Below are 27,026 nucleotides of genomic sequence, written 5' to 3' on the forward strand. Positions count from 1 at the left end.
AAGAAAAAGTTTGAAAATTTGAAAATTTTCATTGAATTCGAAATGTTTTCACTGAAAGAAAAAAAAAACTGGACCAAACCAGTACATGGAACCGAGCCAGCGAGCGACCTGAGGTAATAACAGGCTCATGGCTGCTCCGCCCAGCCAAGCTATTGCTCTCCTATCTCTCAAGTCTCAACCCACGACAAGAGAATGTGTTTGTGAATGTCCCTCGTTCATTCGTTCGAGGAAGAGATTAAGATATGGTTGGGCGACTCCACAGATCGAAAAATTGTTGGGTGGCTCAAGTTTGTCCCATGGAGAAGAGAAAATAATCTATGCTATCAATCTCGGATATTACATCAGAATGTGAAAACAAAAGCAGATGCTATCCATCCCGGATATTACATCAGTAATAATCAAAAGCCAATCCAATCCAATCTGTGTAACATTGAACATCAACATCGAAAAGGGATAATAACTGATTAAAGGCTGAGGGAAGTTGCACAAGGATGCTCATATTCAAAACAGATGTGTAGATTACCATACAAAGATAGTAAACAACAAATCTCAAATGTACATTGATTTATTCCCGGAGATCCTTTAAAGCACACAAATCCTCTACTGCTGCAGCAGCTGATGGCAAGCAAGGAGAAGTAGCAAGGCCCCAAAGTTGAAAGCACTCACTCACATTGCTGCCACTGAGGAATTAATTAACCATACAACTTTTGCCTTCAATATCAGATTCAGATGTGAAGCTGCCAAATCTTACACATTAAGCAAGCGTGAATGTACTGGCTAGCATTGGCATCATCGATCAGTTGGTCCGTGGTCATGGAACAAAATCATGATCGGAACACTGGGAATAAAAAAAAAACAATTCTACCATACCAATTTAATCTACAGAGGAGAAACAAAAAATGCTCAAGTCGTGCGACGCTGGTGCTGAATCCCAATAACCACCTCGCACCTTGGCACCGTTTGGATCTTGGAATGCTCTGCTCTGCTCTGTTAGCTGCCGCTGCATCCACAAATTAAAGCCCACTTCTTTAAATGAAGGAACGACATCCCACTGCGAGCCATCACTTACGTCAATATTCTGCAAACATGCAACACAAATATATCAGGCAGGTGCTTGAGGAATGCGGCACTTACCCTTAGAAAGCAACAAGATATATTTTTTTAACTTTTTTTTAAAAGGAAAGCAACAACATTCTGGTGACAGACAGATTCGAGCAATTCATCAGAGATTACAATGTTTGAGTCCACAACACTTTTGAGCATTACATTACATTACTAGGGAAACGCAAAAATGAGAACAAAGTGTCAAGTACGTACTGATCTTTCAGCATATCAAGACAGACAATTGCTTCACTTCTGTTTGTTTGTTTGTTTGTTTGCTCCGAATCAGCTGTGAAATTTGCTACTGGGACTGCAGAATCCAATAAGTAGAATAAATGAACTTGGGTCAGAATATGAAGAGAGAACAAGGTAGCTTAAACACCCAATCATTCATCATTACCTTAGATAGAGTCAAGGATCAATGCCAGCCAATCAAACCTAAACCTGTATGCATGCAATCTCCCTGCAAGACTGTATGTACGTAGCTGGGTTCAATAGTTTCAGTACTCTGCCCCAGCATAGGTTGCTTCGGTCCAACAGGAATAATTCAGTATCAGGCCATTTTTCAAGAAAGATTCAAATAAATTGGAAAGCATTCTCTTCTCTCTGGTAGAATTCAATTTCATTTCACTTCACGATAATATACATCCATACCATTCTGCACCACCAGGACTCTTCGGAGTACATCAGAGAGCTGCTTTTTAATTTACAAAGCAGCAGGCAGCATCAACCTGTTAAATGAAAGGATTCAAGAAAGAGGAAATAAAGCCACTTGATTCATTCAATTCATGGTAAGAAAATAAACAAAATCTTCTTTCTGAGTAACAGCAATTAAATACCTCTTCCTTGAACTGATGCCAACAGTTAAATTCCATGCGAAAAAAGAGCACAAGTCAAGTCTTCTTCTTGATGGGTACCAAGTGAGTGGAACACAAGCCTGACGAAGAAAATGCATGCACATATATTATGAAAACCAACATCAGTGGTGTATCAATCTCAAGTCTAATACGTAGCAGAAAAGGGGTACAAAAAGAAGTGGATGAAAAGAAGTGTGCGTTGGACTGTGAATGTAGTCATAAATTAAGCACATATTATAAACTAGAGAAAGCAAGCAGGAGAAAGATAAATAAGCTAGCCAAAGTGGTTGCTTTGCACTATGAATGCAATCAAAAATTAAGGATCACAAATTTGGTTCTGGAGGTACTAACCGTTGCCGGCAGATTTGACTTGCAGAGAAATATCGATCATGTAGCAGAATGAAGAGTTAACAGCTAGCATTGCGTTGCAAAATATCTCGCACCTGCTGATTAATGTGCAGGTTTGATAACTTGTGTGCAGAAAAGATTGCTAGTCTGTAAGATTTGACAACAGTGGTTAAGATGAGGCGAATAAACCTTGCTTTAGAATTAGAAAAACAAAAGAAATAGGGAGGCGGCAAGTGTTACCTTCTGTGTTGTTATCCTTCAAGAGACGGATAAATCTGGCTGGTTCTGTTGATTTTTTTAATTAGCTCATCTATCTCAGCGCTGCCACAATTCATCTCTAGTTTTCTCAGAGAAACCGGGAGACCCTCCTTGGGCATCGACAGGATTTCTCGACACCCAAAGACACGTAACTCCTTGAGACAAGAAAGGCGATGTAACCCTTGAGGAAGGGATTGCAGATCGCAGCAGCCTGAAAAACTTAGATTCTGGAGGGAGGTGAGGAGCTGTAGCGCTTTCTCTTGCTCTTCCGTGAAGCTTTCCGTGCTCTCATCATAGCAGAATTCAAGTGTGTGGAGGGCCGGGGCGAGGAGGTTGCAAATAGGAGCAACAAGCAATCCACACATGTCATTCATAATGAGTTTCTCCAATCTAGAGATGTAACCTGCAGGCAATAATTTGGCCCTCTGAGAGGCCACCTCTGAGAGCATATCTGCTGCTAATCTAGAGGTGTTGCACCTATGCACTTGCAGCTCTATGAGGTTGACTGCGATGAGAGGATTGAATCCGTCCACTGTTAGATTACTGCACTCCTTTAGCCTTAGAGTGGTGAGAGATGTGAGGTTTGAGAGCAGACCCATTGACTTTATGCTTGGCTCTTGGTAAACATCAAGTTCCCTTAGGGAAGCAGGGAAAGGGCAAATGGTCTCTGATTCTCCCATTCCCATGGGCCACCGAGAGAACAATTCGCCACATCCGAATATTGTTAATTTCAGGAGCAATGACTTGTCCTCCTGAATTCCTCCAAAGTTTTAGATAGCGCGCTAAGCCTCTTAGCGTCGGCCTGACCAAGAGCTATGAAACGCTATAGCGCAGCTATAGCGTGCTAAGCCCCATTTAGCGTTTCAGTATAAATCAATAAAAAGTGAAAAAATAAACATAGAATCAGTCATCAACTTGACATATATATACTTGAAAATGGACATATATCAACTACCATACAGCCAAGTTAATAGAAAAATGATACTGTATTATGTAGTTCCTACCATACTCATGCAAACAGCCACATAACATAGTATTATGTAGTTCCTACCATACATAATAAGGACATATATCAGGAGATGGTTCAATTCATTACATAACAGAGCAAAGTTTGGCCTAGCAACTAGCAACATACCACCAGCACACTTTGAATAACAAAAGTGGTACATAAACAACATGAGATGGTCCGGTTTATAAGTTCAGCCAACTAACTTGACATAGCAACATAACAACATACCACCAGCACACTTTGAAACAACAAAAGTGGTACACCCAACCATGCAATTAATCCGAGTCAGCAAGGGCCGAGGGAGACTCATCTTCTGATTCCGACGAAGAAGAATTGGAAGAGGCAGAAAGTATAGCTTCCTCATCGACACTATTAAGGAGAGATTGCAAGCTCTTTTTCCTCTTCTTTCTAGGGGGCGCAGTAGGCCTCTTCTTCTTTTTCCCTTGTTCTTGTGATGTTGAAGCTCTCTCTTGTTGAGTTTGATCTTCATCACCAACATGTTCAACAACATTATCATTTCCAACAATGCCGGTGATGAACTCATTATCCTCGTCCTCAAGAACATCAACGATCGTCTTCTCTATTGGGTCTCTACTCTTGTTCTCTCTCTTATGCTTCATCCTAGAGTTGAACTTGATAAATACAAGATCACTCATCCTATCATGGAGTAGCCTGCTGCGTTTCTTTGTATGAACCTGTGTAAGTGAACAAAATGAAGTATGGAACACATGGCCTCAATGTGAGAAGTGCAAGGAACTATATTTTGTACTTGTGAACCTTGTAATTGTCTTTCTTACTTGTTCAAATGCTGACCAATTTCTCTCACAAGCTGAGGAGCTACATGTCAAACTCAAAATCTTCATTGCCAAGTCCTTCAACAGGGGTGCACATGTGCCATAATTCAGCCACCATTTTGCTGCATTAAGACATTGAAACATTATATTAGTTAGGCAAGTACAAAGAGGGGAGACAGAGGAAGTGTTATGAAATAACATCACAAGATTTCAGCAAACACTCACCTGGAGAAAAGTTTTTCCTTTTTCTCTGTCGTACAACAATGTCCATTCCAAAGGAATCTTCCTCCGCCTCGTATTTGTCGAGTTCATCAATAAGCTCATCTTGAGTTTTTTGAGCTTCAATCATCCTTGTGATGCAATGGACCACGGCTGCTCTAAATGATCCATCCCTCTCTATCACAACCTTGTTTGGATAATAATAGTAGGGGTTCAGAAAGTACCCAGCCAAATGTAATGGCGACTTGAGTTTGCTGTCCCATCTCTTGTCAATGATATCAATAACACATTTGAAGCGACTCTCGCCATTATCAAAACTTGCAGCAATTTCCTTTTTTGCATCCAACATACAACCATATAAGAATCCCATTGCGGGCACATCACTATCCATTCTTCTTAGCACATTAGCCATTGGCTCAAAGTAGTTGACAGCAACACCAACACCTTTCCAGAAGGCTTCCGATTGCACCGTTTTGTGAGCCATCTTCCCCTTGTCCTTCTCTAAGTAACCCATTTCATGTAGCTCATCCAATCTGAATAGTTTAAGCATTTCCTTCTTGTTGTCTTGCAAGCTTTTAAGATTGAGATAAGCCGTGGCAAACCTAGTAATACCTGACCATACCAAGTCTTTCCCAAGTGTTTTCCTCATCAGAGATAACACCCTTGTGTGAGCATACAAGAACACCGTTACTTGTCTTGCTTGGGTAATTATTTTGTCAACCGATCCAAGCTTCCCTATGTCCTCCAACATGAGATCAATACAATGGGCTGCACATCCATTCCAAAAATGGAAGGTCGCTTTGCTTTCATTAGACTTGCTGCTGCTATATTGACACTAGCATTGTCGGTCACCACTTGAACGACTTTGTCTGCCCCTATATCTTCAATGCAATTATCAACGAGGTCAAAGATGTATTTGCCATTTTTTGGACAGATGAACAATCAACTGAATTCAAGAATATGACTCCTTGAGAACTATGCACAACTAGGTTCATTACCCCCCTGCCCTTTTTATCTGTCCATGCATCTGTCATTACGGTACAACCTGTGTGCTCCCATGCTTGCTTATGTGGTTTGAATGAATCTAACACCTTCTTCTTCCTTTTCTGCAAGAATGGTCCACTCATCTCATATGCAGTAGGCCCATCGAAGTTTGTGCCAACATCTCCAATGGCCTGAAGCATACATGCAAAGCTAGGAAGTGTGACAGTGTTATGTGGGATGCTAGCTTCATAGAAAAATTGACATATATATCCACAAGCTCTATCCCTCCTCTGTTGTCTTTCCTGAGTTGACAACTTCGACTGAACCTTTTCGTATTCACAATTTCTTTTTTGCTTCCTCTTGACAGTTTCTTCTATACTAGGCTTGCAGAATTTGTCCATAGGGCCACCCATTGAGCTGCTTGTGCCTGGTTTTGGCCTCAAAATCACAACCTGATTGCCATCTTCTTCATCAGTTCCTTGTTCTCCATCGGAGTGATCTAAGTCAACACTAGATCTGAGCGCCTCCAATCCCTCGATCTTTTTTTCCTTCAGCTCAGCACTCTTTAGGAGCAAAGCTATCATCTCCAGCCTGACATCACTAGGAACCTTCTTGCATGGTAAGACACCACAATTCGTTATTTGTGAAAGGTGAAACTTTATCCTTGTAATGCCAGCTGTGCATATCTTGCCACAAAAGTTGCATCGCTGCCAATGCTTCTTGTTCACATCTGGAAGAGGGCAATACTTCCACGCAGGGTCATCCGAATCAACTTGAGGGAGTGCAGGTGCTGCTACTGAGGCAGTGCTTGAGCCACCAACACCTATGCAGATTAAGGCAATCCAAAGTACGTGATAGAAAAATGTACATCAGTAGCAAATAAACTTTTAATGTATCTGTATTCTGTATATAACTGAAAACTTCAGCAGATTCCTATAGTAGTACAAGCATCCACAAGAAGAGATAACAAAGGATAGATGAGCTTACCTGCTGACGGGATTTGCTGGCTCATGGTCGCCTGGTGGACACCGTCGCCGCGGGGTGCTCCGTCGCCTTGTGGATGCGGTCGTCGCCGTCAGCAGAGGAAGTGGCCAGGAGGGAGCAGCCGAGAGGAAACGTCCGGGAGCTGCGTCGCCTGGTGGAAGGAATAGTGGAATACCCCGTCGCTGGGAGGGAGTGGCGAGGAAGGTCAGTCGCCGGAGTAGCAGCTCGAGGCCGTCGCCATGGTTGGTCGTTGGTCGGCCGCCGCCATGGTTCCTGTTTGAGATGAGGACGGGAGTGGGGATAGGGTTTCGCTCGAGAGGAGGGTTGGGGGCATAGTATTCGACTATTGGTAGGCTTGGGCTTTGGCCCGCGTAGCGATTTCATTTTGGGCCGAAAATTTTAGATCAAAGACGCGGGACGCTAACGCTAGAGGCCCAATTTTCAGCGCTAAATGACATCTAGCGCGCTATTAGCACGCTAACTCTTCGTACGTGAAATCGAGCTTCGCGTAGCGCACCACAGTCAGGATGCGTGTAGCGCCGCTATAGCGCGCTATCTAAAACTTTGAATTCCTCCTCCATTCTCCTCCACAGGCACAAGAACCAGCCTCTTACAGTCCCAGAAGGTTAGTTCCTGCAGTGAGCTGGATGATGGCAACGGCAACTGCATTACACATTTCTCATAGCTAGTTATCACCAACACAGAAATAGCTGGGAAACAGTTTAGCACTTTTGACGATGATGATTTGCTGCTGGTAAGATGAGATACATTTAATCTGAGACTCTTAACTGAATGGAAGACAATACTGCCATCCAGCTCTTCAGGGAACAAACCGTCGCATCTTCCGACAGACACTTTTGTTAGGGATTTAAACTTTTCAATGTCTCTCAGTGATATGTGCGATACATGTGCAATAGTCATATCTTCTACCTTATCTAGATTGTGGTAGGCCAAAGCACCGCCATACTCTCTAACAACCAATTGCTTTCCATCATAAGACAACAACCTTTCTGCATCACCTCTTATAACTTTCAAATCTGTCAGTGTGGAGGTGTGAGGCATGGAGGGCAGAGACATCTTGGGGCACCTATAAACTTGAAGTCTGCGCAAATTGGTGCAAGATACCTCCGAGAAGGGCATCACGTGGAGATTGGGACAATCATCGCATGTGATTTCTTCAAGACTTGGAAAGGAATGTCAATTAGGTTCCACAACCCATTCAACAAGTTCTGGCATCTCATCAAACTCAACTGTCTTCAAGCGCATAAAACATTTCCCTGGAGCGCCGCCACATAGAGGCCCAAACTGAATCATTCCAGAAATTTTACTCAAATAGAGGCCCTTGAGATTTGGTAGCTTACCAAAAGGTGGGAGGGTGCTCCAAGATACGCCTTCTAGAGTGAGAGTCTCTAAACTTGTTAACCAGATATCAAGACACAACCAGCCAGGACCAACTGTACCACCAGGATGTACAATTGTGAGTACTCTAAGATTAGAGTGTGGTTGAAGAGCATCAAGAATATCATCATCTGTAGTTGCTCCATCTCTGCCCCAGAGTAATTTCAACTCCTTCAGGTTCCTTTTCAACATCAGTTTGGCTGCAGTAGCTTCCTCCTTGGTTGCCACATGTTCAAGACCACATATAGTCAGTCCTCCTTCAAGCTCTGTCAGTGCCCCAAGTTCTCTCAGTTCAAATCCCATGTTCTCCTTCTTGACATGGAATTCTTCAAGCTCCTGCAGATGCTTGATCTTTCCAACATTGCAAATATTGGAGTGGAGTTTACTTTTAGCACGGAAATCATGTAAATTCTCAAGGTGGCTGAAGTCTTCAGGCAAATCAGAACTACCATACCAATAATCTAGGTCCAAGAATTTTAAGTGATAAAATCTTGATAATGTACTAGGTAAACTCATTTCCCTGTCAGCATCGAGAGATGAAGTAATTTTGAGGTACTGGAGGTGGATAAGTTTTGAAAACCTATCCGGAAAAGATTGTGCAGACTTCACCACTATAAATAGGACACGCAGACTATTTATTTCCTTGAAGCTATCTTTCATAATCTTGTTGATTCTTTCTTCTTTATATCTTCTAAAAATCATCAAAGTCCGCAGATTAGCAATGTCTATCCTCTCCCTTAGTTTACACATTTCTTCCTCAAAATTTGCATCATATTTGTCTTCTATGTTGATAGATAAGTGTCGAACAGATTGTGGGACGGCGTCAGCTCTGAAATCTAAGCCACTTATATTAAGACATTCTTGTGTCGAAACACTCTTAGATAGCTCATGCATTAAATCATGCATTACATAGCAATACCGATGACCATTGTCCACTAGAAAAACATTGTCCACTAGTTCCTTCATGAGAAAACCATTGTCCACTAGCTCTTCCAAGTAATTCCTATTGGCCAAGTGATCCAAGTCTATGATGCCAATTGAAACCCAGAAATGATTGATTTTTGAAGAAGTAAACTGATAATCTTCAGGGAAAAGGCCACAATAGGAAAAGCATTTCTTCAGATCAAAAGGGAGGCAGTTGTAGCTGATCTTTAAAGATGGCATGATATCATCATTATCTCGCTGCTTTAGCCACTGATGCTTTTCAAGAACTCCATTCCAATGTTCCTGAGAAAGGTCCTTCTGCAATAGCCTGCAAACTGTTTTGGCTGCAAGCGGGGAACCCTTTAGCTTGTTTGCAATTTTTCGTGCAATACCAGCTAACTCATATTCGTATCTCTCAGGCTTGTTGTCTTCACCAAATATACTTGCTTCAAAGAATGTGAAGAAGTCATTAGACTCCAAACCTCGCAGCTTTAGTGGATCAACTGTTTTCACCATGTCTGCTACCTTTGGGAATCGAGTTGTGACAAGTAGCATGCTTCCTTTAGCTTCCCCCTTCATGAACGGAGCTAACAAGCTTTTCCACTGATCCTGACTGTCACATTTCCATATATCATCCAAGACAATTAGAAACCTCTTGGACTTCAGACGTTCTGCTATGGATTTCTGAAGCTGGTCTAAATTGGTTGTTTCATTTGCAGCACTGCTGCTACCTGCTCCTTCAGTTGCAAGTATGCAGCCAAGGATCTCCTTGGTGAGCTTACGCACATCAAAATCAGTGGATACACATACCCAGACCTTGACTTGGAAGTGCTCTTCAGTCCTTGCATCATTGTACAGATGAGTTGTGAAAGTTGTCTTGCCAATACCCCCTGGCCCAACTATAGGAAGAACAGAAACAGTGTGTGTGGCAGCGGTGATACGACCAACAGTTTCCTCAAAAATGCCTTTCCTGCCATACAATGTATCTTGTATAATCATGGAAGCAGTCTGAGGCCGATCTTGGACGACCGCCACTGCCATGCTGCTGCTTGGGATAGTGCCGAGCAAATTGGAGACGGAATCACAGTGGGACTGCATGGCCTGTAACACGGACTTGATTTCTCTTGACATGGACACTCTGTCGAAATGCAGCATATCACTATCTTCAGCAGCAGCAGAGTTGGAGTTGGTGACGCCGCCAGCGGCAGCAGCAGCATCACCACCAACGCAGGCAACAGCAGCAGCAGCATCACCACCATTCCTCTTGCTCTTGGGTGTACAGGAGCAAGAAAAGCAATGGAGCAAGGTGCACCGGCGTGGGGCACCGGCAACAGCAGCAGCAGCAGCACCACCACCATTCCTCTTGGTCTTGGGTGTAGGCGTGCAAGAAAAGCACTGTGCCAAGCTGTCAAGGGTGTGGCGAAGAGCACTACCGGCATGGAGAGCTTGATGGCGGACAAGGCTGTCCAGATCCGGGCCGGCCTCTTGGGTCGTGGTGGCATAGTTGGTGCCGTGGAGCCTGTCATGGATCTGAAAGTAGTGGATCTCATCGAGCAGGTCCTCCGCCTGGTCGGCGTTCTTGCTCAGCGCTGGCAGCAGGTCCTGCAGGCCAGGGTTGTCGCTCCCCTGGGCCTGGGCGTTGTGCAGCAGGCCTCGCGTGTGCGCGAGCTTGGCCTTGATCTGCTGGGAGTTCTGGCCGAGCTCGAGGCTGTCCACGTACGCCGCCACCAGGGTGTCGGACAGCGTCGTCCACACCTTGCCGAGGACCGAGGCCGCCGAGCCGAGAGCCACCTCCATCGATCTGTGCTCCGCCTCGCCGGAGCAGTGGTGGAAGGAAGCAGCAGAAAGCGCAGCTACTAGTGGCGAAGAGCGGCGTGGCGTGAGTGTGTGGCGTTGAGCGGGGAGCGGCGACTGGTAGTGGTAGCAGGAGCTGGGCAGCGTGGGCGTGGCGATGGTAACGTGGGGTGGCGGCTCGGAGCTGAACGCTATGAAACTAGGTTTCGGTGGGGGTTTGGGCTCGGGACTTTTTTTACTATGTACTACGTACTACTGTACTAGGCAATTCGGGCACCGTTGATTTAAACTGGTGATCTGCCAACTTGCACCTGGATAAAATTCTGCACGTACTCCATTAGCATTTGCAACTCGAAAGCACTGCATTCCAAAGTAAAGTAAATATTTCTACGTGGGGGCACTAGATAGACTTTTCTTTCTTTTGAAACAAAAAACAACGACGCTCATCCTCATCTTCCAGCCGCTAACCACCATGTGCATGCCAAATACTCCCTTCGTTCCAAAATAGATGACCCAACTTTCTACTAACTTTGAGGGAGTAGATGTGAGCGCAGCCGCATGTGGGTTATCGCTCTATTCCCCGCTGCTGTGACCAAGTCAGCGTCGCCCGCCAGATTTTGGCCGCCGCTGGCCAAGATCCAAGCTCGCCGCAAATTTGGGGACCTCTATCTAGTCAGGGATTTGGGTTTTAACTTTTAAGAGAGCAGTGAGAACACAATGGCAGGTTTTCTTTAGCAAGATTGCCACCCCTTCTGCCTCCCTCACGTGCTCGGCGCGTGACGATGTGGGACATTTTTTTGGGGCTGAGCTTTCGGACTAAAGTGATTCAAATGACCAAGTTGTGGGTGCACTAATTTAACTATTTTTACAGGGTTGTGGCCTAAACTGAACATTTAGGACATTCAAGGCGATTGGTAGTGGATGTCATCTTGAAAATCCAGATACTATTTGAAATCTTTGCAATAAAAGACCTTGAAAAATTATCCTGAAATCCAGCTACTCTGATGTCCTAAAGACATTAGGTTATCCTGATCCAAACTAAAGGAAAAGCATATATGGCTCTTGGAATCTTGAATCTTAATTTAAAAACTCTTCCGTCTGATCTCTTGTCCTCCTATGTCTAAGCGTTGATGCATGTGTTGTCACACACGTGAATGCATGTGCCAGCATATAAAAAGTGGAGAGTTCATCATTTTTTTGTGTTCAACTGACAGCCTTGACATGCTGCATGAATCAATGTGATTAGGGGCATAGTTAAAACCTTGAGGCACAACTAGTAGTACTGTATTGATAAACCCATGCATTCACCTAATCCATGAATTTCTTAACATATAAGTACTACGATTGATCGCTTTAACCAAGACCGATGCGCATGCTAGCATACGAGTACATGACAAAGGCAGTACACGTACGTTGTTTCTATGTAGTAGCATATAAGAGCAACTTGTTGTTCAAGATGCCTTTGAGAAAACTAGACCAGGACTAGCGCACACATAAATTAGCAAATATTACATAAAAATAAAATGATTGACAGCTGGTCCTTAATGTAATAACAAAAGATAAGCATAACAGTTGTAGCAGGAGCAACAGCAACCATCAATGAGGGCAAACCCAGGTAACATGAAAGGTGCTTCAACAACAATGCCTCTAGAAAGGGGACGACAAAGGAACACCGTTGTCGCAGGACCTAATCACTAGGGCCAGCAGTAGAGATTGTGCATCATATATCATATGCACACACATCACAAAATGAAAAGAATAAAAGTAAATAGCACTCCTCTTTTTTTTAGCTAATAATGTTTTGAGGGATACAAACCTCATTGGGTGGCACTGCCAGCCAAAGATGGCGGCCAATACACAAAGATAAAGGATAGCCTACCCATTGCCCATTGGACTTGGCTAACGGTGTTTCGTCTTTTCAACATTGTAAGCTGGGCTAGTTGTGAGCTAAAGTGAGCCCAACCTGTGCATCAACGAACAACGAACATGGAAAGGCATCACTGCTTGAAGGCTGACTGAAGTTGCACGAGGATATATTCAGAACAGGTGTAGTCGTGTAGATGACACAACAATAAAAACGGTAAAATTATCTATGTGTCACAAACTCTTATCCAGTAAAGTAATCATATACATGTTTCTAGAATGAGAATAGAACTGACAGCCAGCGACCACCTTCACTTACCAGCAGCAACTTCTACCTTAATTTTTGCAAACTTGAAATTAACTTTCTAGCAAATCTGAGTGCAATGCTTGAAACAAAGCAAAGGGGCAGTTAATGGAGAAAGAAATTGACAACTAAAAAGGTGAGGAAGAAACATTCAATCATTCTAGCTTCTCCCTCAGTTATTAATTCTGATTTCGAACCAGCACCAGAAGATTTTTTTTTGTATATGGACTTTTATTTAGTTATTCCAAAGATTTCATGGTATTCTAAAAATAAGTATTTAGCCAATATTTTTGGGAATACCCCCTCCCCCCATGTCAAGGGCCTCGGTGCCCAAGACAGCAGGACCTCGACTACGTAGTTCGTAGTCGCGGTGGATAGGAGCGCTAGGGTTTTTGCCTGGCTGCTCTATGATGCGGGAGGGGAAGATAGAAGGAAATAACTTTATTGCTTATCCCTAAAGGGTGCTAACTATCTGATATATAAAGGCCCCATGGGCTAATAACAAACTAGAAACCTATACGAAATAAACTAGTCTAGGAACTAATGTGCCCGGATCAGGACTCCTGTCCAGCCTGCGCCTTGCCTGATGCGGCCGTCGGCTGCTCCTGGCCGCGCGGCCCACGTCTGTAAGACGTGCCCCACATGACATCTCTCCCCCCCTCGACGAGCAGCTCGTCCTCGAGCTGAAAAGCGGGGTAGCGCTCGACGAAACTGTCAAGATCCTCCCATGTAGCTGACGAAGCTGCTTCACCCTTCCAGTGGACGAGTAGCTGGCGAACGCCGCGTGCTAGGCGCGCACGAGTCACGCGCTTTGGTTCTGGAACAGCCGCCCCGTTGTGGATCGAAGGCAATCCCGGCGGTGTAGTTGGAGGAATGCCGAAGAACTTCTTGAGGAGGCCCACGTGGAACACGTCATGGAGGCGCGAGCGTGCCGGAAGCTCAAGACGGTATGCCACGTCGTTGATCACTTCTGAAATGCGGTACGGCCCATAGAATCGTGGCTTGAGCTTGCCCCTGGTTGGCAAGTGGAGAGAGGACGCGGCGCGCTGTCGAAGGCGAAGCCAAACCCAATCGCCCACCTCATGCCGAATGTCCCGATGACGTCTGTCGTAGTAGGACTTATAGACCGCCTGGGCCTGTTGTAGACGATAGCGGACGTCCTCGATAAGTTCGTCGCGCTCAGCCATGCTCCTGGCCACTGCAGCCACCCGTGTGTCGCCGGGCTCGTAAGAGCGAATAGTGGGAGGGTCGCGGCCATACACAAGCTTGAACGGAGTCTCTTGGGTTGCTGTCTGGTAGGCGGTGTTGTATATGTACTCAGCCCAGGGAAGCCACCGGAGCCACTGCTTGGGACGATCCCCGGTAAGACACCGTAAATACATCACAATGATCTTGTTAGCAGCCTCCGTTTGACCATCCGACTGCGGGTGAAATGCGGACGTCATGTGCAGCTTTGTCCCCGTGAGGCGCATGAGCTCTTGCCAAAAAGCGGAGGTGAAGACGGGGTCGCGGTCAGAGACCATGGACTGTGGCACGCCGTGGAGACGAACAACCTCAGCGAAGAACACCTGTGCCACTGACTCTGCCGTGTATGGGTGGGCTAACGCCACCAAATGGCAATACTTGCTGAAGCGATCCACCACGGTGAGGATGACAGACTTCCCGCCTACTCGAGGAAGCGCTTCCACGAAGTCGATGCCGATGTCAGTCCACACGCCCGTGGGTACCGGCAGCGGCAGGAGCAGCCCAGCGGGGTGCAAGTGCTCGGACTTGTACCGCTGGCAAGTACCGCAAGTGCGGATGTACTCCTGCACCATCTTGCGAAGATTAGGTGCGTGGAAATCGCGGCGAAGACGATGCAATGTGCGCAGGACGCCTTCATGCCCATCATCGTGCACGGCACTGAGAATCTCCTGGAGTAGCGGGGATGACGGCGGAATGTAGAGGCGGCCGTTGAAAGTAACGAGGCCGTCGGAGAGCGCCCAAGGCTGTTGCCGCGCACCTGCCGTGATATCCTCCCGCAGTGCGACGAGCGCCGGATCAGTGGACGTCGCTTGCCGGAGGCGATTGATGAAGTCGAAACGAGGCCCTGAGACCGCCACGATCGTCGTCTCCTCCGTGTCACGGCGGGAAAGTGCATCCGCCACCGTGTTGGTACTACCTGCCTTGTACTCCACCGTAAAGTCGAATCCCAGGAGTTTGCCAACCCAATGATGCTGCGGGATGGTGGCCAAACGCTGGTCAAGCAGAAATTTGAGGCTGTAATGATCCGTTTTTACCACAAACTGACGCCCCCATAGGTACGGCCTCCAATGGCGAATCGCGAGCACCAGGCCGATGAGTTCCCGTTCATACGCTGCCAGGGAGCGGTGACGTGGCGCGGCTGGCCGGCTAAAGAAAGCCACCGGGTGGTGGTCCTGAAGAAGGACGGCCCCGAAACCGTACGTCGATGCGTCACACTCGACGATGAACGGCCGTGTAAAATCCGGTAACGCGAGGACGGGAGCCGTGGTGATTGCCGTCTTGAGGGTGGTAAAAGCTGCTGCCGCCTCCGGCGACCAAGAGAAACCATCCTTGCGAAGGAGGGCCGTCAGGGGCGCGGCAACCACGCCAAAGTCCTTGACAAACTTGCGGTAGTACCCCGCAAGGCCGAGAAAGCCCCGAACCGCGCGCGCCGAGCGTGGTTGCGGCCAGTCCGCTACTGCCTGTACCTTTTCCGGATCCATGGCCACGCCTGCAGCGGAGATGGTGTGACCCAGGTATGCGATTGATTCAACGGCGAACGCGCATTTGGAGCGCTTGACGAAGAGCCGGTGCTGGTGCAGGACCGTGAAGACGGTGCGCACATGTCGGAGATGGTCAGCCCATGTCTCGCTGAAAATGAGGATGTCGTCAAAGAAGACGAGAACAAAACGGCGCAGGTATGGCCGCAGCAGATCATTCATGAGGGCCTGGAACGTGGCCGGCGCGTTGCAGAGTCCGAACGGCATCACCAGAAACTCGTAGAGGCCGTCATGAGTACGGAAAGCTGTCTTCGGGATGTCCTCCTCACGCATCCGCACCTGGTGGTAGCCGGAACGTAAATCGAGCTTGGTGAAGAAACGAGCGTGCCGTAGCTCGTCGAGGAGTTCGTCCACCACCGGAATCGGGAACGCATTCTTGACAGTAATGGCGTTCAGGGCGCGATAATCGATGCAGAAGCGCCAGGACCCGTCGGCCTTGCGGACCAGCAGTACCGGGGACGAGAATGCGGAACAACTCGCACGGATGATACCTTGGGCGAGCATGGCGGCGCACTGACGCTCCAGCTCGTCCTTGTGCGCGGCCGGGTATCGATACGGACGGACGGCCACCGGGGCGGAGCCAGGTAGCAGGGTGATGCCGTGATCGCGGCTGCGGGGCGGGGGCACGCCGGAGGGGTCGGCGAAGATGCCGTCGAACTCGGTGATGATGGCGTCCAGGAAGTCGCGGCCGCTGCATGATTTTAGGGCTGGCCCGTCCGGTCCTGCAATGCCGTGCCAGCACACCCGATGGCCCCGCCGCCAGAATGTCATGGAGAGGGCTCGGAAATCCCACAGGATCGGTCCGAGCGACGCCAGCCACTGCGTGCCCAGGACGATGTCGTAGCCCGCGAGCGGCAAGGCGAGGAAATCCTCCGCGAACTCCTCGTGGCCGATGCGGAAGGGCACGACGCGGTACGCGCCCTGGCACGGAACGCGCTCGCCGTTGGCCACCATGACGCGCATCTTCTCTGTGGTGGGGGGCGGTAACGTAGCACGAGCGGCCGCCTCTTCGGCGATGAAGTTGTGGGTGGAGCCTGAATCGATCAGGGCGAGGAGGGAGACACCTCCGAGAGTAATCTGCATCTGCATGGTTTCACTCGTGCGCACACCGGCGATCGCGTGGAGCGAGATTTGAGGGTCGGCCCGCGATGCATCATCAGTGGCGGAGGCCGCGTCGTCGTCGTCGTCGTCCGGCGCTAAGTCGAGGAGAAAGATGCGCTGGCACACGCGGTTGTGGCCCCTGCCAAACTTCTCGTTACAGTTGAAGCAAAGGCCCAGGCGACGGCGTTCCTCCATCTCTGTCTGGGAGAGACGCTTGATTGGGCGTCCGTCCGGCAGATTGTGGCCCTGCTGAGGTGCGGCTGGTGGGGCCGGAGCGGGGGGCGCGAGGCGTGGTCCTGGTGTCGGCAGGATGCCCTTCTGTGGAAAACGCACCGGTCGCGCGGCGGAAAGCGCGCACTGGTCGCGCAGCTCCAATTTGCGGGCGAGGCTCATGGCGACGGCGAGGGACTGTGGGTTATGGATCTCCACGTCGAGGCTGAGGGGTGGCTGGAGTCCCGCGGTGAAGATCTGCACTTTCTGTGTCTCGGATAAGGTGCCTGCCCGGGGAAGGAGTGCCTCAAACCGCTCCTGGAAGTCGACGACGGACGTCGTGCGTTTGCACGCCATTAGTTCGCCCAGCGGGTTAGCGCGCAGCGGTGGCCCGAAGCGGAGATTGAGCAGCTCGGAGAAGCGGCGCCACGGAGGTGTGCCCTCGTCGCGCTGGACCTGCATATACCATAGTTGGGCAGGACCCTCGAGATTATAGGACGCCATCCACACCTTCTCCTCCTCGGCGATCCGTTGTTGATGGAAGAAGGACTCGCATCTGTTGATGAAGGCGAGCGGATCAGACTTGCCGTCGAACTTGGGGAAGTCCATCTTCTGGAACCTGGGCGGCCGATCATTGTGGTGCTGCCCATCATGGGCGGCGGCAGCGCTGGACGAAGAGGAGGACTTGTCCTTCTGGAGTGCGGTGACGGACGACTGCAGGGACATCACCGTGGCCGTCAAGGCCTCTATCATCTTAGCCAGATCTGTGGTGGTCGGTTCTGCCATGTCGGAAGTGACCGAGGCGGCAGCAGATTGTGGCGATGTCGGGGAGCTGGGCGCGGACACAGGGGGAAAAGCGGCCGGCGGATGGAGCGTGGACGAGGAGAAGGATCGCCTGGAACCTGATACCAAGTTGTCAAGGGCCTCGGTGCCCAAGACAGCAGGACCTCGACTACGTAGTTCGTAGTCGCGGTGGATAGGAGCGCTAGGGTTTTTGCCTGGCTGCTCTATGATGCGGGAGGGGAAGATAGAAGGAAATAACTTTATTGCTTATCCCTAAAGGGTGCTAACTATCTGATATATAAAGGCCCCATGGGCTAATAACAAACTAGAAACCTATACGAAATAAACTAGTTTAGGAACTAATGTGCCCGGATCAGGACTCCTGTCCAGCCTGCGCCTTGCCTGATGCGGCCGTCGGCTGCTCCTGGCCGCGCGGCCCACGTCTGTAAGACGTGCCCCACATGACACCAAGTTGTCAAGGGCCTCGGTGCCCAAGACAGCAGGACCTCGACTACGTAGTTCGTAGTCGCGGTGGATAGGAGCGCTAGGGTTTTTGCCTGGCTGCTCTATGATGCGGGAGGGGAAGATAGAAGGAAATAACTTTATTGCTTATCCCTAAAGGGTGCTAACTATCTGATATATAAAGGCCCCATGGGCTAATAACAAACTAGAAACCTATACGAAATAAACTAGTCTAGGAACTAATGTGCCCGGATCAGGACTCCTGTCCAGCCTGCGCCTTGCCTGATGCGGCCGTCGGCTGCTCCTGGCCGCGCGGCCCACGTCTGTAAGACGTGCCCCACATGACACCCATATTGAGGAATCAGCGACAGGCAAAGATCAACGTTGAAAGAATAACCCCACACCACAAGTCAAAAAAAAAAGAAATATTTGTGTGAGGATTGGGTTGAAGGGAGAAGGAAGCTTCGTGGTAGCTTCTTCCTGCATAGTACTCCCTCCGTCCGAAAATACTTGTCATCAAAATGAATAAAAAAAGATGTATCTAAAACTAAAATACATCTAGATACATCCCCTTTTATCCAGTTTGATGATAAGTATTTCCGGACAGAGGGAGTACATCGTAGTCCTTTCTGGAATGCATTCAAAAGTATGAAGATAGCATTAAGCTATGTACACACTGATGCCTTCACACAAATACTTGACATGCTCCCTATATGCCTGCACTCTTACAATTCACAAATACAGCAACATTAAAGTGTCATGGCTCCTTATCCAAGCTATTAATTGTTCTCTCTTTCTCCAACGAGAGTATATATTGTTGTGTTTATGAGCCATGAGAGTATATAGAGGATGTGAGTTGTGTTTTTCTCCTTGGTTCTGGAGGAAAGGATAATGGTATCTTTGTGTAGCTCCTTGAAGCAACAGATAAACCTCAAGGAATTAAGAAGCAGAGATCGAGTTGGTTGATCCTTGAGCTACTCTTTAGCAGGTGGCAGATTTGATTAAGGCAGACAGCTTGCTAGCTTTGTAAGTAGTATTTTTTTCGAAACGGAGGCAAAAGCTTTGCCTCATCCATTAATTAAGAAGGAGTTTAGAGTTCCTTTTACAAGAAAAGCGAAAGAAAATATTACAATGCCACTACTCTCCCGGCATGATTTGACCCAAGTGCTTAGCACCCGCAATTACCCAAAGGTTGGTGTCGCTCTGAATGTTTGACAACAATACAGACGGAGGCATGGACTTGTGACGAAACACCCGTGCATTTCTCTCGCACCAAATGGTCCAGCAGGTCAGCATAGCAAGAGAAGCCATCGCCTTCCGGTTGGGCATGCTGGAGGCCGACATGTTGAGCCACCAGTCCTTGATGGAGCGCATCGTGATCCAGGAGGAGATGTCAAGGTAGTCAAGTTTGAGCCAGCCTTTGATCATGTCCCATAGTCTAAGGGAGTACCGACACTTGAAGAAGATGTGGCTCACCGATTCCAACATCTGCTTGCAGAGTGGACATAGGCCGCAGTTTGGCCACCCTCTCCTCTCCAATCTATCCGCCGTCCAGACTCGGTTTTGGATTGCAACCAAGCAAAGAATTTCATCTTAGGGGGAGCCCATGCTTTCCAAACGGCGAAGCCCATGGGCGAGCTGACCAACCCAAGGAGTTGCGCACTGTACGCGGATGTGGCGGAGTAGATTCCGCTGGCAGTATGCTTCCAGGTGATGTATCCTCGGCGTCCACCGCTAGTGGGATGGCCCTTAGCCGAGCCCAAAGCGTGACAAGCTGCCGGATGTGCTCCATTGTCCAGTTGTTGGGGAGCTTGATTTTGGACAGCCACGCACCTGCATGCATGGCCTCCTGTACCTTCCATTTCTTCCTCGTGGAAGCCTCGAAGATGAGAGGAGCTATGACGGAAGGTTTCTCGCCATTAACCCATGGGGAGTCCCAAAATGGCGTGCATGCCCCTTTGCCAATGGTGATGCGCGTCGAAGCATAGAATAGATCACAGTCAAGCTCACCACAAGGGTTGTCCATTCCAATCCACGTCTTGGAAGATTCAGTCCACTCGAACCACAACCATCTAAGCCGAAGGGCTCTCGCAAACTTAGTCAAGTCCAGGACGCCAAGCCCTCCGAGTTCAGTCGGCCAACAGACTGATCCCCGGTTAACCATACACTTGGCCCCAGTTGTCTTATTAGAGCCCGCCCACAGGAATGCCCTCTCCAATTTTGTGATGTTCAGCAGGGTGCCCGATGGAGGCCTAAGGGCGATGATGTGGTAAATGACCTGAGAGGTTAGCACGGACTTGACAAGCGCCCCACGCCCAATGGCGGTAATATTCTCTCCGTCCCATGGCACCAGCCTGGCCGCCACTTTGTCCTCAAGGAATTGGAAGTCGCCTCGCCTCAGCTGCCGAACCGATAAAGGTAGCCCCAAGTATTTGATGGGGAAAGCTGCACGGGAGGCCGGCAAGGCTGCTAGGATGTGGTCGAAGTTGATGTCTCTATATCGAATTGGGACGACCGAGCTTTTCTGGAAGTTTGTGCAGAGGCCCGTGACCTTGCCAAAGTAGTTGAGGATCTGAGCAAAGTTGTCCACATCTTCCTTAATAGGGGCCATGAAGACCGCAGCATCGTCGGCATATAGGGATGTGCGGAGAATGGCACGGCGCCCTCTAAGCTTGTGTAAAAGTCCACGACGGGTCGCGAGGTCGCGAATTTGCTGCAGAGGATCGATGGCAATGACAAAGAGCAGGGGAGAGATCGGATCTCCCTGCCGAAAGCCGCGACCATGCCTGATAATGGGTCCTGGGACCCGTTAAGGAGGATTCGCGAGGAAGATGAACGAAGCAAGGCCGTGATCCACTCCTGAAAGCGCGGAGGAAATCCCCTCCGGTGCAGAAGGTCTATAATGTACTCCCACTTGACAGAGTCAAACGCCTTGCAGATGTCGAGCTTGAATAGCAGTGCTGGAGTTCTGCTTTTATGGAGGCGGCGGGCAAGGCCCCTCACATACATAAAGTTGTCATGGATGCATCTCCTCTTGATGAAGGCACTCTGCGCGCTGGAGATGAGGGCGTGCATGTGAGGGCCAAGCCGTAGAGCAAGGACCTTCACAATGATCTTGGGGATGGCATGGATGAGGCTTATAGGTCTGTAGTCCGCTATCTCCTCCGCCCCATCTTTTTTTGGGAAGGAGCACGATGTTAGCAGCATTGAGCCAGTGTAGGTTTGCCGAATGCAAATTGTTGAAGGAGTGGATGGCTTGCATGATGTCAGTCTTGATAGTGGGCCAACATTTCTTGAAAAAAATTCCAGTGAAGCCGTCCGGGCCGGGCGCTTTGTCATTGGGCATCTCATTGATGCCATCTCTCACTTCCCCCTCAGATATGGGGCTGTCGAGGTCGGAGAGGTCGTGATGACCAAAGTCGAGCGCGTCCCAGTTGAAGTCCACGGGATAGGAAGTCCCACGCCCCATCACGCTGGTGAAATGCTCGTGCATCAAGGCCTCCTTCTGCTCATGCCCAGTGACCCAGCCACCGTTATGCTTAATTCTATGGATGTGGTTCTTTCTCCGGCGTGCATTTACCCTTCGATGGAAAAACTTGGTGTTGGCGTCTCCCTCCTTTAAGTTTGAGATCCTAGAGCATTGCTTTCTCCTTGCCCGCTCAAGGACCGCAAGACTGACCACTCTTCTCTTAAGCTTTGCCCTCAAGTCTTTCTCCTCAGGCGAGAGCTCCCGGTCTTCGTGGGCGACGTCGAGGCGGAATATCACCAAGAGGGCCGCATGCAAGTGAAGCTTCGCCTTCGAGAAAAGTTTTCGACTCCACTCCGCTAGCCTGACACTAACTTTTTTCATCTTGTGGAAGAGTCGCAGGTACGGCTCCACATGAGGGCACACCTCGCTCCAAGCCTTGTCCACCACCTCCTGGAAGCCCGGCATGGACGTCCAAAATTCTCAAACTTGAAGCAACGCGGTCTCCTTGGTCCACTATCATCCACGAGAAGGAGAGGGCAGTGGTCCGAAAGCGAAGTGGAGAGAGCATGTAGCACGTGGGTGCCGAAGGCAAGATCCCAATCCTCATTGCAGAAAAATGAATCGAGCTTGCAAAGGGTGGGGTTGTCTCGCTCGTTGCTCCAAGTGAAACAACGATTTTGCAGGTGTATCTCGCTGAGCTTGCATGCGTGGAGGGTGTTACGGAACCGGTTGATACGACCATGGTTGATGTTCCGCTTATTCTTGTCGCGCGCGCGTTGTATTTGGTTGAAGTCACCCAGAGCGAGTCCTTTGGTCCCTGGAGGTGGCTTTTGAGCCAGAAGCTCCGCGAAGAAGGCGTTTTTGCAAGAAGAAGCAGTAGGGCCATAGACCGCCGTGATCTTGAAGGAGACCCCAGACTCGCGGATGAGGACTGTGGCCGATAGGCAATACACCGAGAGCACAATATCAGACACAACCACAACGCCGTCATCCCAAAGCAGCAGGATGCCGCCCCTAGTGCACAGTGCCGGCCGGTGGGCAAAGCTGTTGAGCCTGGCCCCTGCCAGGAAAGCAGCCGTAAACTGGTCCAACATCTCAAGTTTGGTCTCCTATAAGCAAGCCAAATGACACGAAGTTGCAGCGATAGTCTCATGAATAGTGGCCCGTCGGTTTGGGCAGTTTAATCCCCTTACATTCCAACTAAGAAAGTTAATTGGTTGTCCTAACATGATAAACTAGGGACCCTGACAACACCACAAACGAACACAACCTAGGCGCTGGATTGCACCTCCTCCTCATGGTCCAGCGCTGCTGCACCCCCATGGCCAATGAGGGCCTCCTCCACTGCAGCAACATGCGCGTCGTCGATCCTGAACAGGCCACGGAGAGCAGTCATGACATTCTCAGGCAGCTGATCCTTGAACTGGCGCTCAAATTGGTCGAGAGCCCGGGCAGTGACGTCTTCGCCGTTGCGGATGATGCCAATCGTGCGGCAGACCAGCCCCTGCGCTTCCTTTGCCATGGAAGTGGCGAAGCCCACCTTGCGCGCCTGAACGCGGGCACTGGTACGACGAAGCGAGAATCCTCCACCCTGGGACGTGATAGCAACCCCGGCCAGTGTTTTGCGTCTCCTTGTTGGTGCCTTGACCGGGGAAGGCTGAGGAGTCGGAAGAACTCCCGGAAAAGTGCCTCCATTGGCGCGGGAACCGCAGCCACCCCGCCAGCAGCGAGCGGGGTTGTAGGAGGGGTCCTGCCTGGGAAGACTGGTGGAGTTGGCGATGGCGAGAACCCAGCAGCGCGCGACAACGGCAGTGTTGGGAGCGATAGCCGCAGAGGAGAGCACAAATCAGCCACCAGCGCACTAGCCCCCTCCACCCTGACTGCCACTGCCGCGTCCCTGGCAGCAGAGCGGGCATCAGCGCGCCGTGAGCTTGATAAGGACGGCAACACCAACGTAGGGGACAACGGAGGAGCAGCCTGTGGCGTCAGGTTGTCGTTGGAGCGGTTCCGTTCGGAGCATGGCGAGGGGTGACGAAGGCGGGAACGGCCACGCACAGGTGGAGGCACCGCAGCGCCCATGATCAGCATGCCCTTGGCCGCCCGCACCAAGGCGCTGCTGGCAGCACCCGAGCCGGCCAGGAGCGCCGGCGACGGCTCCAACACACCTTGCCTGCGCCTCCCGTCTCGCCCATCGTGTCGATCCCCGCGGCAATCATCACGGCGGCGCTGCTCATCGCGCCGCACTCCGTCTTCTGTCCTGTTGCCATCCGCTCGGGATCTGCTCCGGAAGATCCTGCCCGCCCAGGACCGGTCACGGTCACCCTGCCTGCCGCGGTGGTCGTCGTGATCATCATGATCATCATCACGCCGCTGGCCCCGCCCTCGGGCAGCAGGGGAGCTGTGGCTCTCCCTCGACTGCCGCTCGCCGTCAATGACACCCTTGGTCCAGTCGAGGGGGTGGCGCTGGGCGTTCCTCGGGATGTTGCCGGCGGCGTCCGGGCTGAAGTCCTCGATCAGCTCAAGGTGGATCAGCACCCTGTCCTCCAGCCCTTCCAGCCCCGGCCCAGCGGGGGTGGCGCTACCGATAGGTTGTTGGCCATGCCTATTGACGATGGTGGACCACATCACCTTGGGGATGGCCGACGGATTGGTAGTCCAGGCCCACAGGCTCACCATCGAGGCGTCCTCCTTCCGCAGAGTAGCGATGTCGAAGTAGTGCAGAATGGTGTTCTCGCCCAGGATCTTGGCGATCTCCCCCTCTCCCCAAGCGTGCAGGGGAACATTCTCCAAGTAGACTTAATTAATGGTGTTCGAGGCATATATATTCAATCCTTGGTTCCGAGTACCCATTGCTCATCGGACTTGGCTAACGGCATTTCGTCTTTTTAATATTGTAAATTGGGCTAATTGTGAGCTAAAGCAGGCCCAATCTGTGCATCAACGAACATCGACATGGAAAGGCATCAGTGCTTGAAGGCTGACTGAGATAATAACCATGCAAAGAGAGTAAATACTGACAAGATTTCGAGTGTACCTTGATTCTTATTTTTCAAAATCGAAAGGCAGATGCTGTCCCAGATATTATCCTCTCCTCGATTGATAGAAATGCAATGATCGTTACCAATTAATCCTTTAAAGAGTCACCAATATATATAATTAATCTTGTCCTGCTGCTGCAGGCTGCAGCTGATGAATCTGAATCCATCTGAATCTGAATCTGAAAGAAAGAAGCCACTGAAGATTTTGTAAAAAATCCACTGAAAGTAAACTACAAAGAGAAGAAGCAACAGAAGCTACAAGAAGAAGGCACTTGGGGCCAACTCATACCTGATTCATTGGATCGGATTGGATTGAGCTAAAACCACATTGGAGAGGATGAGGCACCGCAGCTTCCTCATCGACCGGGGCACCTCCGCGACCCCCCCCCCCCCCCCCCGCCGCCCCCATCCCGCTCTCGACCAGCTCCGCCGCCGGTGGCTCATCGACGACCTCCTCCCGGATAAGCTCAATCATAGCCCAGATCCGCCGCCCGCCATGTCGTTGATGTCGAGGTTGCCTCTTTCGCTTCTTTTTTTTTCGAGGACAAATGAAAAATCCGACTTGATTGAAAACCTTTATGTTTTTTCTTAGCATTTTCTAGTAAGAATATCGATTGAAAACCTTTATGTTTTCGGAAATGCTAACGTCCACACACGTGTGGGCGTTCACCATCTCGACCACACGCAAGCATCACCGTTGGCAACTTTGTGCACGAATCTTGGCACAATTCGGTCGGTTTTCTGCGCCACGTAGGACGAGGCGCATGTGCGGTGTGCAAGACAGTTCGCCCGCACGTTGATTGCCCTCCCGCGGTAGCGGTTGCCACCCGGGGCGTGCGGTGGAACTGCTATGCGCCCGCACGCCACGCTCCGACCGCGGTTGACGTCAAACACGTCGCACACCTCTGTCCCCTCTCCCCTCACGGTTCCATTTTACTCACCCCGCACCGCGTTTACTGGCAGAACCCACTCGCACTTCAGACCATTGGAGGAGAAGGTGAGGGGAGAAGCGACGGTGGAGGCGGAAGAATCGACGGTGTTCGCGGCCGTTGGTGGTGCTCGCCAGAACGGAGAGGCTTCGCCGGAGCTCCTGCGGATTGAAGGTAATGCTAGCTACAACTCTCGCACTCCCTTCCTGCATTTTCCCCCTTCCCTCCTTGTTCGTTTCCTCGATCGAGATTCGTAGAGATTCAGGCGATTCGGGGATGCGTCGGTGTTCCCGCCGGCGGCGAAGTCGCCTGCTAGCCGTTTTTGGTGCCACTGGTCAGTTTCGTCGCCGCGGCGGCGGCATCATCGGTGTGGTTATGCCTGTCCGGAGGCACGCACTAGTCTTACCTTTGGATTGGGCAGGTATCTCCCAGTTTGTTTGATGCGCATTGGTTCGAATTTGTGTTTGCAGTCAGTTCGGGGGAGAACTTTGAGCTTGAATTTGAAGTCGCTGTAGTTACCGTTGAACCCTAGGTCTAGTTAGTTGGGTTTTGAAACTGTAGTATGAGGTGAACTTGGTAGGTTGATTAACTATCATGATTGTATGGCAACTACCTTCCTGAACAAATGTGATAGTTGCCACAAATAAGCTTTCCCATGCGGCAACTATTTTTTTGAATGACTATGATAGTTGCCACACACATGCTTTTTCATGTGGCAACTAAATTTGCTGAATTACTGCGATAGTAGCCACAAACATGCTTTTTCATTGTGGCAAGTAATTTTTTCTGAATGATTTGTGATAGTTGCCACACTGTGATAGTTGGCACAATCGGTAGTCAATGCAGTTTCAGCAGCCAACTACACTGGGCGGCAACTAATGTGCACATCAAGTGTGCCTGTTCCCACTTGGATAGTATATTCATGTGGCAAATAGAATGTGAACACACTGTCTGTTGCCATTCTGCAGATAGGACAGTGTGGCAAATTGGCTGCATAATTTGGCAACCAAATTTGCATATCAATTGTGTCAGATGCCATACATATGCTTTGCATGTGGCAAGTTTTTGGTTGACCACATCATGTTTATTGCCATTCTACTGTCAGTACAATGTGGCAAATTCATTGTACTATAGGCGCACTCTTTTTTTTTGTTTTTTCCACAAAGACTTTGTGCTATCTGAACACACTGTGGAAATTTTTCAGGTTCTTGATTAGATGTGGTTTCATCGCTTTGTTGTAGTATGTGTTGCATTTCAGCACGGCAATTTCACCCTAGCACATTTCTGCCGCTGTAGCAGTTATCACTGTGGCAAATTTTTCAGGTTCTTGATTAGATGCTTACCTATTGCATTTACATTTCCACCATGACAATTTGGTCTGTTCCTATCTCAGCAGAATGGCTCGTGGCGATCA

General features: G+C 49.6%; 2 protein-coding genes and 1 pseudogene across 2 annotated transcripts in view; all 3 read right to left on the reverse strand.

Moving 5' to 3' along the window:
* The window catches only part of LOC123114497 (uncharacterized), a 62,169-nt gene extending 59,717 nt beyond the window's left edge, over positions 1-2,452 (reverse strand). The window contains exons 1-3 of the mRNA XM_044535988.1: positions 2,310-2,452; positions 1,941-2,038; positions 1,756-1,832 (exon numbers count right to left, since the gene is read on the reverse strand). The gene's annotated coding sequence lies outside the window, so the exon portion shown is untranslated. The remainder of the gene's footprint in view (positions 1-1,755; positions 1,833-1,940; positions 2,039-2,309) is intronic.
* On the reverse strand, positions 501-10,716 carry LOC123114498 (putative disease resistance protein RGA3; annotated as a pseudogene).
* On the reverse strand, positions 3,591-7,116 carry LOC123114496 (uncharacterized). The gene is made up of 4 exons (XM_044535987.1): positions 6,558-7,116; positions 4,593-6,393; positions 4,371-4,489; positions 3,591-4,268 (listed from the first exon to the last, which is right to left on the reverse strand). Exons 2-4 carry the CDS (start codon positions 5,335-5,337, stop codon positions 3,849-3,851), a joined length of 1,284 nt encoding a protein of 427 aa, XP_044391922.1. The 5' UTR covers positions 5,338-6,393; positions 6,558-7,116; the 3' UTR covers positions 3,591-3,848.
* Positions 10,717-27,026: the final 16,310 nt, after the last annotated feature.

This window comes from Triticum aestivum, chromosome 5B, assembly GCF_018294505.1.
Source record: "Triticum aestivum cultivar Chinese Spring chromosome 5B, IWGSC CS RefSeq v2.1, whole genome shotgun sequence".
Classification (NCBI taxonomy): domain Eukaryota; kingdom Viridiplantae; phylum Streptophyta; class Magnoliopsida; order Poales; family Poaceae; genus Triticum; species Triticum aestivum.

Excerpts from the sequence above, each read along its gene's own strand:
- LOC123114496 (XM_044535987.1), bottom strand. The coding sequence starts at position 5,337 with ATGTTGGAGGACATAGGGAAGCTTGGATCGGTTGACAAAATAATTACC. Across the intron at positions 4,490-4,592 it reads AAGGAAAAACTTTTCTCCAG|CAAAATGGTGGCTGAATTAT; the intron begins GTGAGTGTTTGC and ends GTCTTAATGCAG. Across the intron at positions 4,269-4,370 it reads ATTGGTCAGCATTTGAACAA|GTTCATACAAAGAAACGCAG; the intron begins GTAAGAAAGACA and ends TCACTTACACAG.